The 13,443-nt window shown below is 30.4% G+C and overlaps 1 protein-coding gene across 1 annotated transcript in view; it reads left to right on the forward strand.

Moving 5' to 3' along the window:
• The first annotated feature begins 4,368 nt into the window (after window positions 1–4,368).
• The window catches only part of LOC129243950 (uncharacterized), a 49,912-nt gene continuing 40,837 nt past the window's right edge, over window positions 4,369–13,443 (forward strand). Inside the window, exon 1 of the mRNA XM_054881441.1 lies at window positions 4,369–4,725. Within this exon, the coding sequence (XP_054737416.1) occupies window positions 4,593–4,725 (133 nt within the window). The 5' untranslated portion in view covers window positions 4,369–4,592. The remainder of the gene's footprint in view (window positions 4,726–13,443) is intronic.

The raw sequence follows: 13,443 nt of genomic DNA on the forward strand, positions 1-13,443 counted from the left end.
GTATTCACTCTTTCTTGTACTCTAATTAGACCAAGTACGGTGCATGACTATACTAAAATTGCAGTGGTGGTCTGTGCAGGCCATTTACCCTAACATATGAAGTTTTTGTGTAAAATGTATTTTTTTTCATAATCACTTCGCTGGAAATGGTTATAAAATTTTCAGAAGATTCATCTAACAGACCTGTATGGTATATTTTCGCCGTTTTTTGAAAACTTAACGAAACAAAAAGATATACCCCTCTAAAATTCGGAATGGCCTGCGTAGGCCACATCACACAACGGAAGGTTAACCTACTGTTAGTAGCTACTCTGCGTGTTTATTTAAAGCTTATTTATAAAATCCATTCTTAGACACTTTCCTTTAGAATTCACCTGATGCCTCCTTTACCGCAATACCACAATACCAAGGCATGCGTGTCAAAGTATACTCGTAGATCTTTAATATTTTTGAGTACCTCGCGAGTGAAAAATAAAATAAATAGTTGGCGCGTACACTTTTGTTAGGTGTTTGGCAGAGCTCCTTCTCCTATTTGTGGCGTGTGCCTCGATGTTATTCCACAAACCTCCACCTTGGAGTTAGCTTTTACCAAATTAGGGGTAGGCGGGTTTTCAGCGAGCGCGGACCATCGTAACATACTTACCAGCTTTATCGACATACTAATTCCACCCAGCTCGGCTTGAAAACCGCTCTCAAATAGAGTTGCTGGTAAAAGATACCAGATCCTTCTCCGATACACATCTGTGAAGATTATAATTCTCTCATTACTTAGAATGATGCCCGATGAACACTTCTGCCGGGGAAGTTAACGTCGAAGTTGTGACAAAAGTCGACTGCGCGATCTGATAGTCACAGCTTCTATGTTCCATTTCTAGTCTTTTTAAGATGGATACATGATCTCTGTCCGCCATTCGCAGCGTCTTAGATGTCTTAAGCCTTAAGGCACTCTTGCTTGCAGATAATTAAAAATACTCATTTTTTGCTTTTAATTTTCGGCTTTCAAAACTTAGGACTTGTATATAATTAGCGCGTACGTCCTATATTGAATAAATAAAAACGAAGTTTACACTTCGACCTTAAGATCTTTTGTGCCCTCTACTCATCCAGGACCTCATCCAAACACAGTTGAGTCAATGAACCTAAGATAAAGCTGGCTCGGTTTGAGGATATGTTGCCTTTCTTCTGGCCGTACCAGGGTGAGATGTCGATTTCTTCTTCTCGCTATGACATCACATTTGAGTAGGATATTTGTTGATGTTTGTCTGGGACTGATCGGAGAAATAATAGCCTGGCTGCATAGCCTGCAGTGACCTATGAGAATGCCAGTGAGCATTCTTAGTTTGTCCTTAGGGAGGTTTATGAGATGCTTACATCTCTTTTGATTAGGTGGGGCACCAATGTTAGGTATTTAGTTGAAATTATTCTCCAATTTCGGGTGTGAGTCTTCTTAAACGTACGCTGGGTATTTCAATCTCGATTTCGCACCTATTTTCGTGTGAAAATATTTTCAATTTCAAATGATGGTTAAGATAAGATTTTACAGTTACAGTCTGTGTCAGAAGGTTAGTATCGACGCCAGTACTAACTCAGGTTAGTGTCGTTCGAAACTTTCCCGTAAACGCACCCAAACAAAAATTAGTGAGAAGTACGCGAAGCGTTTTGAGGCGGTATTTTTATCGGAAATTATTTTACGCCACGGGTACAAAAGATATTAAAAAATCACAAAAAGTTTGTTGTGATGTGGAATCAGCGGTATAAAGTGTACAAAAATGTTGATGACTTTCCGAGAGCGGCTTGAAGCGAGTAACGACAAAAAAGCAGGATGAAGTGATCGTCCAACTTTTTAAGCGGGACCCTTCTTTGTGATTACGCTAAGCACGCACAATTCTTGCTAAAAAGAGAATAGATGTGAGTATCAACACCATCGAACGGCGACTGAAGGAGGCGAACATATCCTACCGCGCCATATCATTAAAACCACAACTTTCAGAAAAACACATTGAGAAAGAACAAAACAAGAAAATGACGTCACAGCAATGGGCTGGCATTCCCAGTCCCCAGACGCCAACCCCATTGAAAAATGAAAACCGGAAATGCCGGAAGGCCAGTCCATGATTTAAAGCAACTCGTGCGTCAAGTTCGCAAAATCTAGTCCTGTTTGTCGACGAGCTACGCAGAAAAGCTGATTCAAAGCATGAAGAAGATGCCAGGCTATACTCGACAACGATGACGACTACACGGCTTTTTGAGTAATTGCGACTCGTAGTTTTGTACATATTTTCATGCAAAAAAGAGGTTGTCTGTAAAGTCGGTTTACTGACGATAGTTTAACGTAACAACGTCGTAAGAAAATACTGATGTAAAGGTTGCAATTTTCAAAACAAAATTTTAATTTTATTTGTTTGATAGATATTTTGTATGGATATAGAGAAGGAGGTAAATGGAATGGCAATGGAATAGATCAAGTTACATTTACACAAACGTGAAAAATTACGAAACATTTATCAAATTCATGAAAGATATGTTCAATTTCGATTGTGCATCAGACGTTAATAAGTCAACAACCCGAAGAGGCACCATCATCGATTTGACTTTTTCAAGACACTTTACACTCGAAACACTCCCTTTCATTTCCTACTTTTTCTATCATCGTCCTATTCTCAACAGAGAAATGGTTCATTACCATGCACACAGGAAGAAGGCATATGCAAATACAAGTATGTGAATTTATATACAAATGCGCATATACATACATATACATACATATATATGCTCACTCAAGTAGGACAGAGCCAGATGTCTAACTTTGCCTAACGAGGGGGCCGATTGTGCCGCTTTGTCGTTCGTTCCGCGCACTCGCTTGCAGTTCAAGCAAGGTAACGACGCATGAGCAAGATAACGACGGTTGAGCAAGATAAAGACACATTTTTTCGGGCGTGCAGCCGGCTAAATCGAATTATAAGACGTTATCACGTCAAAAATTTTAAATATTTATATACCTTTTATACTTCATGAATAATCGCGGTTCCTTTTTTCTGACACAGACTGTATATACGTTTAAAAGCCACCTTGGGATGATTTAATGCTGAAACTTTACAGCCGGCAACTTATTGCTTCAGTGGTGTAATTATTTCACTTGTATTATTCCCTTGCTGGACTTAAATTTGCTGCTTCACAAATAATATTTGCTTATTTAGTACATTTAATATGTACTCATATTTAATATACTTTAATTGCGATTTAGCGACACAGTGGCACACATAAATATTAAAAGTGCAACACACATAAATCCTTTTCCAAAAATTGTCGATGGCATAAATACCGGCGGTGGATCAATAACTTTCACTACTATGCCTTTGGCAAGTACAAGTAAGGTATTCTCTCTAGTAGTTGTCAGCTTTCTCTAGAGGCTTACATATCTAACTACATGCATACATACATGTGCACATATATATTATATAAAATATATACAAGTAATAAACTGGCATTACCATTATTAGGAAACCCTCTCTCCACAACAATTATTTCATTTACATATGCATATACTTATGTATGTATGTATATCTGAATTAAGGCATAAAGTGAGTACATTTACACAAACACACATGTATTTTTTAGTATACATCTTGGCGCTTACTCTTTTATTTACACGCCAACCAAATAACAAAACACAAAAAAAAACAAAAAAAAAAAAACAAAAAAAAAAAACGAAATAGTTACATACCTTATATCGCTCGAATTGAAGATTCGGAATGGAGTACGTGGGTAAGTCTGAGTGTTAGCCTAAAATGCAGGTCTTGCGTGTCGTGCAGTCCGCCAACTCTACAATTCGGTTAAAATAAAAATAAAAAACTGTTAATCTATAGTATCGTAAGTAAATACTATATACATACATACATACTTATAAGAAATTCATATTTCTCCACATACCAAAGTGACGGCAGGTAGCCTGCTCGATTGTCTTACTACCTGAGTGACTGACTGCCCGATTGCCTGACTGACGACGACTTGTTCACTTGTTTGCTTGCTAGCGATAATGCTGCTACTAATTGTCCTGCAAGCTCCAATGCGATGACGATGCGAACCAACACGAACGCGCTGGCGTTAACATCGCTGGCTCCAATGCTTGTTCAACGCTTGCAGCGTTTTCTGGGGGCAACGAGCGGTACGCGCGCGCCAACCAACAATGAAAACAGTGACAACATCAGGCGCACTTCAGTCAGTCGCACAGCGTACATGTATGTAGTTAGTGTTTATGTATGTGTGTATGTGTGTGGTTGGTGACGGTGTGGGGGCGCTTGTGTAACATATTGACTCCTGTGTACGCCTTCGTTCTGATTGAGTCAGTCTTCATTTGGATCGCTAGTTTGTTAGACGTTGCGCTCCGGCTAAATTGTGTGCCAAGAAAATACAATAAATTAACGAAAAGAAAGCGAAAGCGTTTGTTATCATATCGAAAATCTATCGTTAAGATATTTTGATTATTTGGTTTTTAAAATACAAGCACTGTTGACTCGCTCGCAACTAACTATTGTTTACTGGCTACCCCGCGTGTGGCGGGTGGTTTATTTACACACGTCAACAACACCACCATGGCGTCCTTGAGCCGCCAATGTAATCCGCGCGCCAATGTCTTTCTAATGGTCAACTTGGGCTGTGAAATGCTCTATGTGATTGATCAGCGTTTGAAGGCGCAACAAATTTGTGAGGAAAAGTCAACGCAAGGTAAACAAAAACAAAAATAAAAACAAAGGTTCTGCTGAGGGTATGTGTGCACGAGGAGTGTGGAGGAGTGCGTGTATATAGGGTGAAATTAGCAATTGAAAATTGGCGGCTTTTGTGCGGTAAATGAACAAGCATTATGGGAATTCGAAGCGGGTGGGCTAATATAATATTTAGAATTCGAATATGAATGGATATGTGTGTATGGGTATGCGCTTACTCAAATTAGACTGCAAGCCAATACAAATTGGAGAAATAATGAGAACCCATCAACTAGGCAAACATTCTTATTGGAATATGAAATTAATGGAATTGTGTGAAAAATTGGTATGCAACGGAATGTGTTATTAAAATGTGGTGAAAACACAGTAAAGTAAATTAAAATGAAATAAAATAAAATAAAATAAATGTAGTGAAATAAAATCAAGTGGAAGAAATTAAATAAAACAAAGTTAAATGAAACACAATATAAAAATACAATAAAATAAAATAAAGTAAAGTAAAATAAAATTACTATAAAATAAAAAATTTAATGAAATACCCTAAATTAAAATTGAATAAAACGGAGTCAAGTTGAAAAAAAAAATATAATAAAATAAGTTAAATGAAATTAAAATAAAACAGAGTCAAATAAAATAAAATTAAAATACAATAACATAAAAAATAAAATAAGTTAAATTAAAATAGTATAGAACAGTAAAGCCAAATAAAATGAAGTGAAATAGAATATATAAAATAAAATATAATAAATAAATAAATACAATTTAATAAAAATAAAATAAAATACGTGTTATTAAAATAAAATAAATTAAATTTGAATTAAAAGAATAAAAAAATATTGAATAAAATATAATAGAAAATAAAGCAAAATAAAATAAGTTTAAATGAAATCAAATAAAACACAGTAAAGTAAAATATAATGAAATAAAACCAAATCAAATAAAATTAAAATATAATAAAAATAAGGCAAGGTAAGTCAAAATAAAATAAAAAAAAACAGAATATATTAAATTAAAATAGAACTACAATAAAATAAAAAATTAAATAAGACAAATTAAAATAAAATAAAACAGCGGGAAGTGAAATGAAATAAAATTAAAAAAATATATGAAATTAAATAAGTTAAATTAAGATAAAACAAAACAGAGCAAAATGAAATGAAATGAAATGAAAAAATGAAAATTTGATTCAATAGAATTAAAAAATATAAGATGCAATATACTAAAAAATTATATAAAATATAATAAAACAGAGTAAAGTAAAATAAAATAAATTAAAATTGAATTAAATAAAATTTAAAATAAATATTGAACAAAATATAAAAGAAAAGAAAATAAAATAAATTAAACTGAAATGAAACAACACACAGTAAAGTAATATAAAATGGCATAAAAATGAAAATAAATTAAAAGTAATTAATAAAATTACAATGCAATAAAAATAAAATAAAATAAAATGAGATGAATTAAAATAAAATAAAACAGAATAAAATGGAATGAAATAAAATTACAATAAAATAAACTAAATTAAAATAAAACAGAATAAAGTGAGATGTAATAAAGTTAAATGCAATAGGAATAAAATAAAGTAAAACTAAATTAAATAAAATAAGTTAAATTGATTAAAATTGAATTAAATAGAATTTAAAATAAATATTGAATAAATAATAATAGAAAATGAAATAAAATAAGTTAAAACATAGTAAAGTAAAATAAAATGGCATGAAAAAGAAAACAGATTAAATCTAAATTAAATAAAATTAGAATGTAATAAAAATAAAATAAGAGTTAAATTAAAATAAAATAAAACAGAGTAGAATGAAATGATATTAAATTTAATTCAATGGCAATAAAATAAATTAAAACTAAATTAAATTAAATAAGTTAAATTAAAATAAAATTAGACAGAATAAAGTAAGATAAAATAAAATAACAGAAAATAAGTTTAAACTGAATTTAAAAAAAATATAAAATAATATTAATAATTTAAATTAAAATAAAACCACACAGAGTAAAGTTAAATAAAATAGAATAAATTAAAATTGAATTAAAATATAATTAAAAATAAAATAAGATAAAATATGATAAATTCAAATAAAATTAAACAGTACATTAAAATAAAATAATGTAAAATTAAAATAATTAAATTAAAATGAAATGAAATAAAATGAAAATAAATATAATTAAAAATGAAAATAAAATAACACTTAAATTGAAAGTGAAATTAAATAAAATTAAGCAAAAAAAAAAAAAAAATTAAAAAAAAAACTAAATTAAAATATATAGGTTTTTAACTTCACATCGAAGTTTTTTAATTTCAATTTTTTTTTTTTTTAAATTCAAGTTAAAGTTTTCTTATTTCAAATTTAATTTTTTAAATTCAAATTAAAGATTTTTAATTTCAAATTAAATTTTTTAAATTAAAATTAAAGATTAAAAATTAAGCAAAAAAAAAAAATTAAAAAAGAAACTAAATTAAAATATATAGGTTTTTAACTTCACATCGAAGTTTTTTAATTTCAAATTTTTTTTTTTTAATTCAAGTTAAAGTTTTCTTATTTCAAATTTAATTTTTTAAATTCAAATTAAAGATTTTTAATTTCAAATTAAATTTTTTAAATTCAAATTAAAGATTTTTAGTTTCAAATTAAGGTTTATGAAATATGATATAATAATTAAATATTATTTTCCAAATATGTTTATTTTGCTGATAATAAGGTTAAACACTTGTTTAAAGTTTAGCAATCGCAGTAATCACAAAATAAAACTTTTTTTCTAACTCAAATGTTTTTATTACATTTCTTGATGGATTATTTAATTTAAACTTGCTGAAAGTAACACCGTAGAAGCATGGTTGGTTCTGGACAATGCCAGAATCCATAAATCTCGGGAAGTACGCGAAAAGATTAGTGAGGTTAATCATACGTTAAATTTTCTATCACCATATTCCCCCATGTTAAATCTTATAGAAAAGGCATTTTCAAAAATAAAATTGTCTGCACGAAATTTGCTGGCCCATCCACAAAATAATCAAAATTTGGTACAGATTATTGAAGAATCAATGGCCACTGTTACTTCTGCTGATTGCAACAATTATTCCGTTGATACATATGTCTAGGAAACTACCGCTGGCTGTAGCAGAACAATCGTTGCATTAAATGATTTTCCAAATTGCTTTATTTAACTTTTTTTGATTTTTATTCTTGTTAGTATTCATTATTTATTATATAGCAAATGTTCCATAAACTTTAATTTGAATTTAAAAATCTTTAATTTGAATTTAAAAACATTTAATTTGAAATAAAAAAAATTTATTTTGCTTTTAAAAAAATTTAATTTGAAATTAAGCAACTTTAATTTGAAGTTAAAAATTTATAATAAAAAAATTAACTAGGACACAATCAAAAATGGGTATAACAAATTAAAAAATAAGACCAAAAATAAAAATATAAACTACACCAAATTTAACCACGCAATAAATATTCTATATAAATAAATATTTCGGGTGCTATAACTTGATCAGAATTCGAAATTCATCGAAATTCTTAAATAGTGTGTCATCTTACTTTTTGACCCCAATCTCAATTATCTATACAAAATACGATAATAAACTTTCTCAAAGATTCTAAACTTATTTACTTCATATCCCAGCCCTACATACATATGTACATACATACTTTCGAAATTCAACATAGTACATAACTCTATTAGTAGTAGCAAATCTAGTAAATGTATTTTTTAATTACACTTAAAGAAATTTTGAAAAAAGTTGAAAATTTAAAGTAATAAGTTTGGTATAGAATTTATTGCTGTGCATTCTTTTAAATTTAAGTTGCTCAATAAATTTTTAAGAGCAAAACAATGTATTTCATCATCATCACCCTGTTTCTCCCATCGGAGCATAGGCCTCAATGTATTTGAACAACGAATTTGTGCTCATATAATTAAGTCATTTGGAAAAAGTTCATGTTGCATTAAAGTTTAAAAATTTATTAAACAAAGTATTATAAGTCCGCGTACACAAAAAAAAAAAAATTTTTAACGAAATAATAGACTAAAAATAATTAAAACCTGAGTTAGCAGTTATATTTTTGTAACTTTGAGAGGATCGAGTGGAAAACAAACCCAAAATGGATGAATGATGATTCACAAAAATGGTACACTGCTGGATCAAAAACACCTTATGGTGTAGGAGCAGGAGTAGTGGGGCCCAGAATCCACAAATCATTCACTCTCACCAGGGACACCACCATCTTCCAAGCGGACTTATACGCAATAATGGAAGCAGCAAACAACATGCAACGTAAAAACCACAAGAAAGTAAAGATTAAAATACTCTCGGACAGCCAATCAATTCTAAAAGCTTTAGATAGCTATACCTACAACTCAAAAACTCTCTTAGAATGCCACAAGGCACTCAATAACCTGGCATCCAAAAACAATGTCTCATTAATTTGGGTACCAGGACATGAGGGATATGACGGCAACGAAAAGGCAGACTTTCAAGCCAAAAAAGGGGCAGATGTAAACTTCATCGGACCTAGTCCCATGTTCGGATTCAACAAAAACAGCTTAAAACAAAAAGTAAAATACTGGGCCAAAACTCTATTAAATCAGCATTGGAACAACGTAGAGGGTCTTAGACACTCCAAAAAGTTCCTAAGTTTCAACGCTAAAAGAGCTAACATGGCCCTCACGTTAAACAAAAAGAGCATTCGCACTCTCACAGGCGCCCTCATGGGTCACTTCACCTGCAACAAACACTTACATAAATTAGGCATAACTAACACCAACCAGCACCTGCAGATTTTGCTGCGAAGATGAGGAGTCTATAGAACATCTCATCATCGAATGTCCGGGGTTGACGCATAGAAGGAAAAGGTTTTTAAACAAGTTCATGCTTACAGATGAAGACCTTCAATCACTCCCTCAGAAGGAGCTGGTACAATTCATAAGCATACTTAACAGTCAATAGACAGCATATGGTGTACAATAGATCAAAATGGTCGCAGTGCTAAAGGGCCATACCTTAACCCTTTACTACCATTAACCATTAACCATAGCAGTTACATTCACACATAGGATGTGCCGCCGCTTTAACTGTTATTGGTGCCCTTAAGTTTTTGATTCACGTCAGTAAGTTGTAGATAACATACAAATAATTTAAAGAAACAAAATAAAATAAACTTAAATAGAAGCAAACAAAAAATAAATATTTTGTAAGTAATAAATAAAACAAAACTAAACTACGCAAAAACAATTAAAATACAAGCAAAAAAAATTTATTCCGCATTCAAGCACGAAAATATAATTTCATTGCTGGGTGCTATAACTTACATGCTTAGCAGCACCTATACATGCTTAAACGGCACTGTTTAAAACTCACTCCTCCTACGATCGACAATTTGCATACAATAGTTAATTCTTAACCTGCATAATGTCGCAAGTTTTGTCACAACGGAACTTGCTAAATTAATCCTTAATTTAAATTAATTCAACTCAATTCAAGATCAACGTTTAACGTTTTTGCGCCCGTAATACTGTCACTGCTCCGTTCATAATGTGTTTACTGATTGCCGAATTTATTGCACTTGAAGAAACGTGCAATTTTCTCTTAATATCTTCTCTTTCTTTTTGTTAATCCAACAATTGGCCTTGTTGACATTCTGATATTTTTTTATAGCTCATTCATTGAAAACGCAATGCGGCATAAATTTAAAATTGTGTTGCAAACACAAAGAAACAAAAACCTCGGTACTTGCGGCCAAATATTTGATGATTTTTTGTTTTTACTTACATATGGACATGCTTACATACATGCATACAAACATGTATTTAGGTTTGAACTGACAATTAGCAACTGGTTGATTACACTATACAACAAAAATTATGTGCATATGTAGATATTTCTTATATTTGGTTCGGTGTAAAGTATTACGTATGTACTTCTTTTAAGCTAAATTAATATGCGAATACAGAAAGGGGTCAAGGTGGAACTTTCTCCAATCTACTCTTACTTTTCTCTATACTATTCCTGCTCATAGGAAAATTTAGTTCACACTTCAAACAAAACCATATCTATGCCCTGCAGGCTCACGAAGAAATACTCTTTTAGAAAGGCAAAGCTTGACAAGCGCTGTGCTGGACATGCGCACGCGTATAGCTTAGAGTATTCCGCTTAAAAATATCAGACACTCCAAGGAATCTGATTATTTAGACTCGATTCAGCAGATCTCTTGTTTGATGAGATATTGCTATATCCTTGAATCCAGCACAAATTTAAGTTATGCCGTTGAAGAAAAAATGTGAGGATATTCAATATTCTCGATCATGATTTATTTATTCATATTGAAAGCGAGTTTTTAGGCGAAAGTTTTAGGTCCACCAGCGTAGCTGACTGTCGTTCGCCCGGAACGACACGGATTTATATCCGCCCAAGGACTGTCACTCCAGCAGCATTTGCTGTGCATGTATGGGGAATGTTTTGGCTGCAACAACAACAACATCAACAGGTGATTTGCATAGAACTCGACTTGAAACCCCTTACAATACGAGTACTCTAGGGAGTCGCTGCGGACGCTAGATTTGAGCTATATTACCATTTCAATCTACTTGTATATGATTTAAAAGTAGAAATTGCAGAAAACCTGAAACATAACTATATCTGAAACTAATAGATTTGTATGGCATATCGCAGAGGACACGAAAAGTCATGGTTTATAATACCACTGAAGACATGAAGCAGCAAAATAATAAGAAAAAAATTTCTGTAGCCGTTACTTTCAACACGCAAACTTCTCGTAAAAACTAATTGTCTTTTAAGATGTGATACACAGTGAAACCTCTCCGTTGGGCGGACAGTCACCGATTGTCAAAGTTGACAAGCGTGGACAAAAGTAGACTGACGGAGACTGTCCGCCCAAGAGAGAGGTCCACTCAAAGGGAGGGTCGCTTATTTCGGAAATTTTTAATTAATTGAATACTATTTTTTATTTGAATCAAATAGGTATATTAAAAAAAATATCAAATGAAATATAATAAAAATAAGGTAAAACAAAGTAAAGCAAAATAAAATGAAATGAATCAAAGTAAATCAAAACTGAATTTAATTTAATTAAAACGTAACAAAAAAAGTTAAAGTAAAATTAAATTAAATAAAATTGATTAAAGTAAAATGAAATGAAATAAAATAAAATTCAATAGAATTAAAAAAATATAAAATGAAATATACTAAAAATAAGTTAAAGCAGTGTAAAGCAAAATGAAACAAAATAAATTAAAACTAAATTGCATAAAATTCAAATGTAATAAAATAAAACAAGGTTAATTAAAATTAAGTGAAACAAATCAAAGTAAAATAAAATGAAATCAGTTAAAGTAAATTAAATAAAATTAAAATCAAATAAAATAAAATTGATTCAAGTAAAAGTAAATGAAATAAAATTAAATTCAATAAAATTAAAAAAAAAATTATATGAAATACAATGTAATAAAAATATGGTAAAGCAGAGCAAAACGAAATAAAATAAAACCAAATGAAATAAAATAAATTAAAACTAAATTAAATAAAACTAAAATGTAGTAAAATAATAAAATAACTAAGTTAATATTAAACAAAAAAAAAAACAAAAAATTCAAAATAAAATGAAATAAAATAAAATAAAACTAAATAAAAAAAAAACAAAAAAATCAAAATAAAATGAAATTAATTAAAGTAAATTAAATAAAATTAAAATCAAATAAAATAAAATTGATTCAAGTAAAAGGAAATGAAATAAAATTAAATGCAGTACAGTTAAAAAAATAAAAAATAAAATGAAATACAATGTAATAAAAATATGGTAAAGCAGAGTAAAACAAAATAAAATAAAATCAAATGAAATAAAATAAATTAAAACTAAATTAAATAAAACTAAAATGTAGTAAAATAACAAAATAACTAAGTTAATATTAAACAAAAAAAAAAAAAACAAAAAATTCAAAATAAAATGAAATAAAATAAAATAAAATAAAACTAAATGAAAATATAATATATTAAGTTAAATTGAATTAAAATTAGACAGAATAAGTTAAGATAAAAAATACAGGCCGATAGTCTTAGTAGCTAGTGCCTCTTTTTGTAATATAGTTATTTATAATTGTATTTCATTATTAATAAATAAATAAATAAAAAATGACAAAAACTAAAATAAAATATATCGGCATTACATCATTCAAACAAAAATGTGTACGTATTTTTGCAAAAGCGCATAGGTGCAAATAAAGTAGTAACGAAAATCTAAAATAAATATTACATTTCGGTCAATAAACTATAGGTGCGCAACTAAGTTCCCGCTGTTTGTCAATAGATGCCGCCAGCAGTGTTGCTAGTCAGTTCTAACATAACCTAAACGTCCTGAACCAAGCTTAGACATTTGGTAAACAAACTGCTTCGACATATTAGTGATTTTGTTTTGGTACTTTTGGCTTCGTGAAAATGTCTGATTTTGTGCCGAATAATCGTAATTTGCGGGAAGTTTTGATTTTCCTCTTTCATTCGAAAAACGTTTATGGAGACGCTGCTTTAAGTGAAACAACGTGCCGAGATTGGTTCCGTCGTTTCAAAGACGGTGATTTTGACGACCATTCGACCCTTCGAAGACGCTTAATTTGCTCATTGCTCAATGAGGATCCGTGTCAAACGCAAAAAGAGCTGGCTTCAGTATTAGGAGTTCCCGCCAAT

Source organism: Anastrepha obliqua, chromosome 4 (genome assembly GCF_027943255.1).
Source record: "Anastrepha obliqua isolate idAnaObli1 chromosome 4, idAnaObli1_1.0, whole genome shotgun sequence".
NCBI lineage: Eukaryota > Metazoa > Arthropoda > Insecta > Diptera > Tephritidae > Anastrepha > Anastrepha obliqua.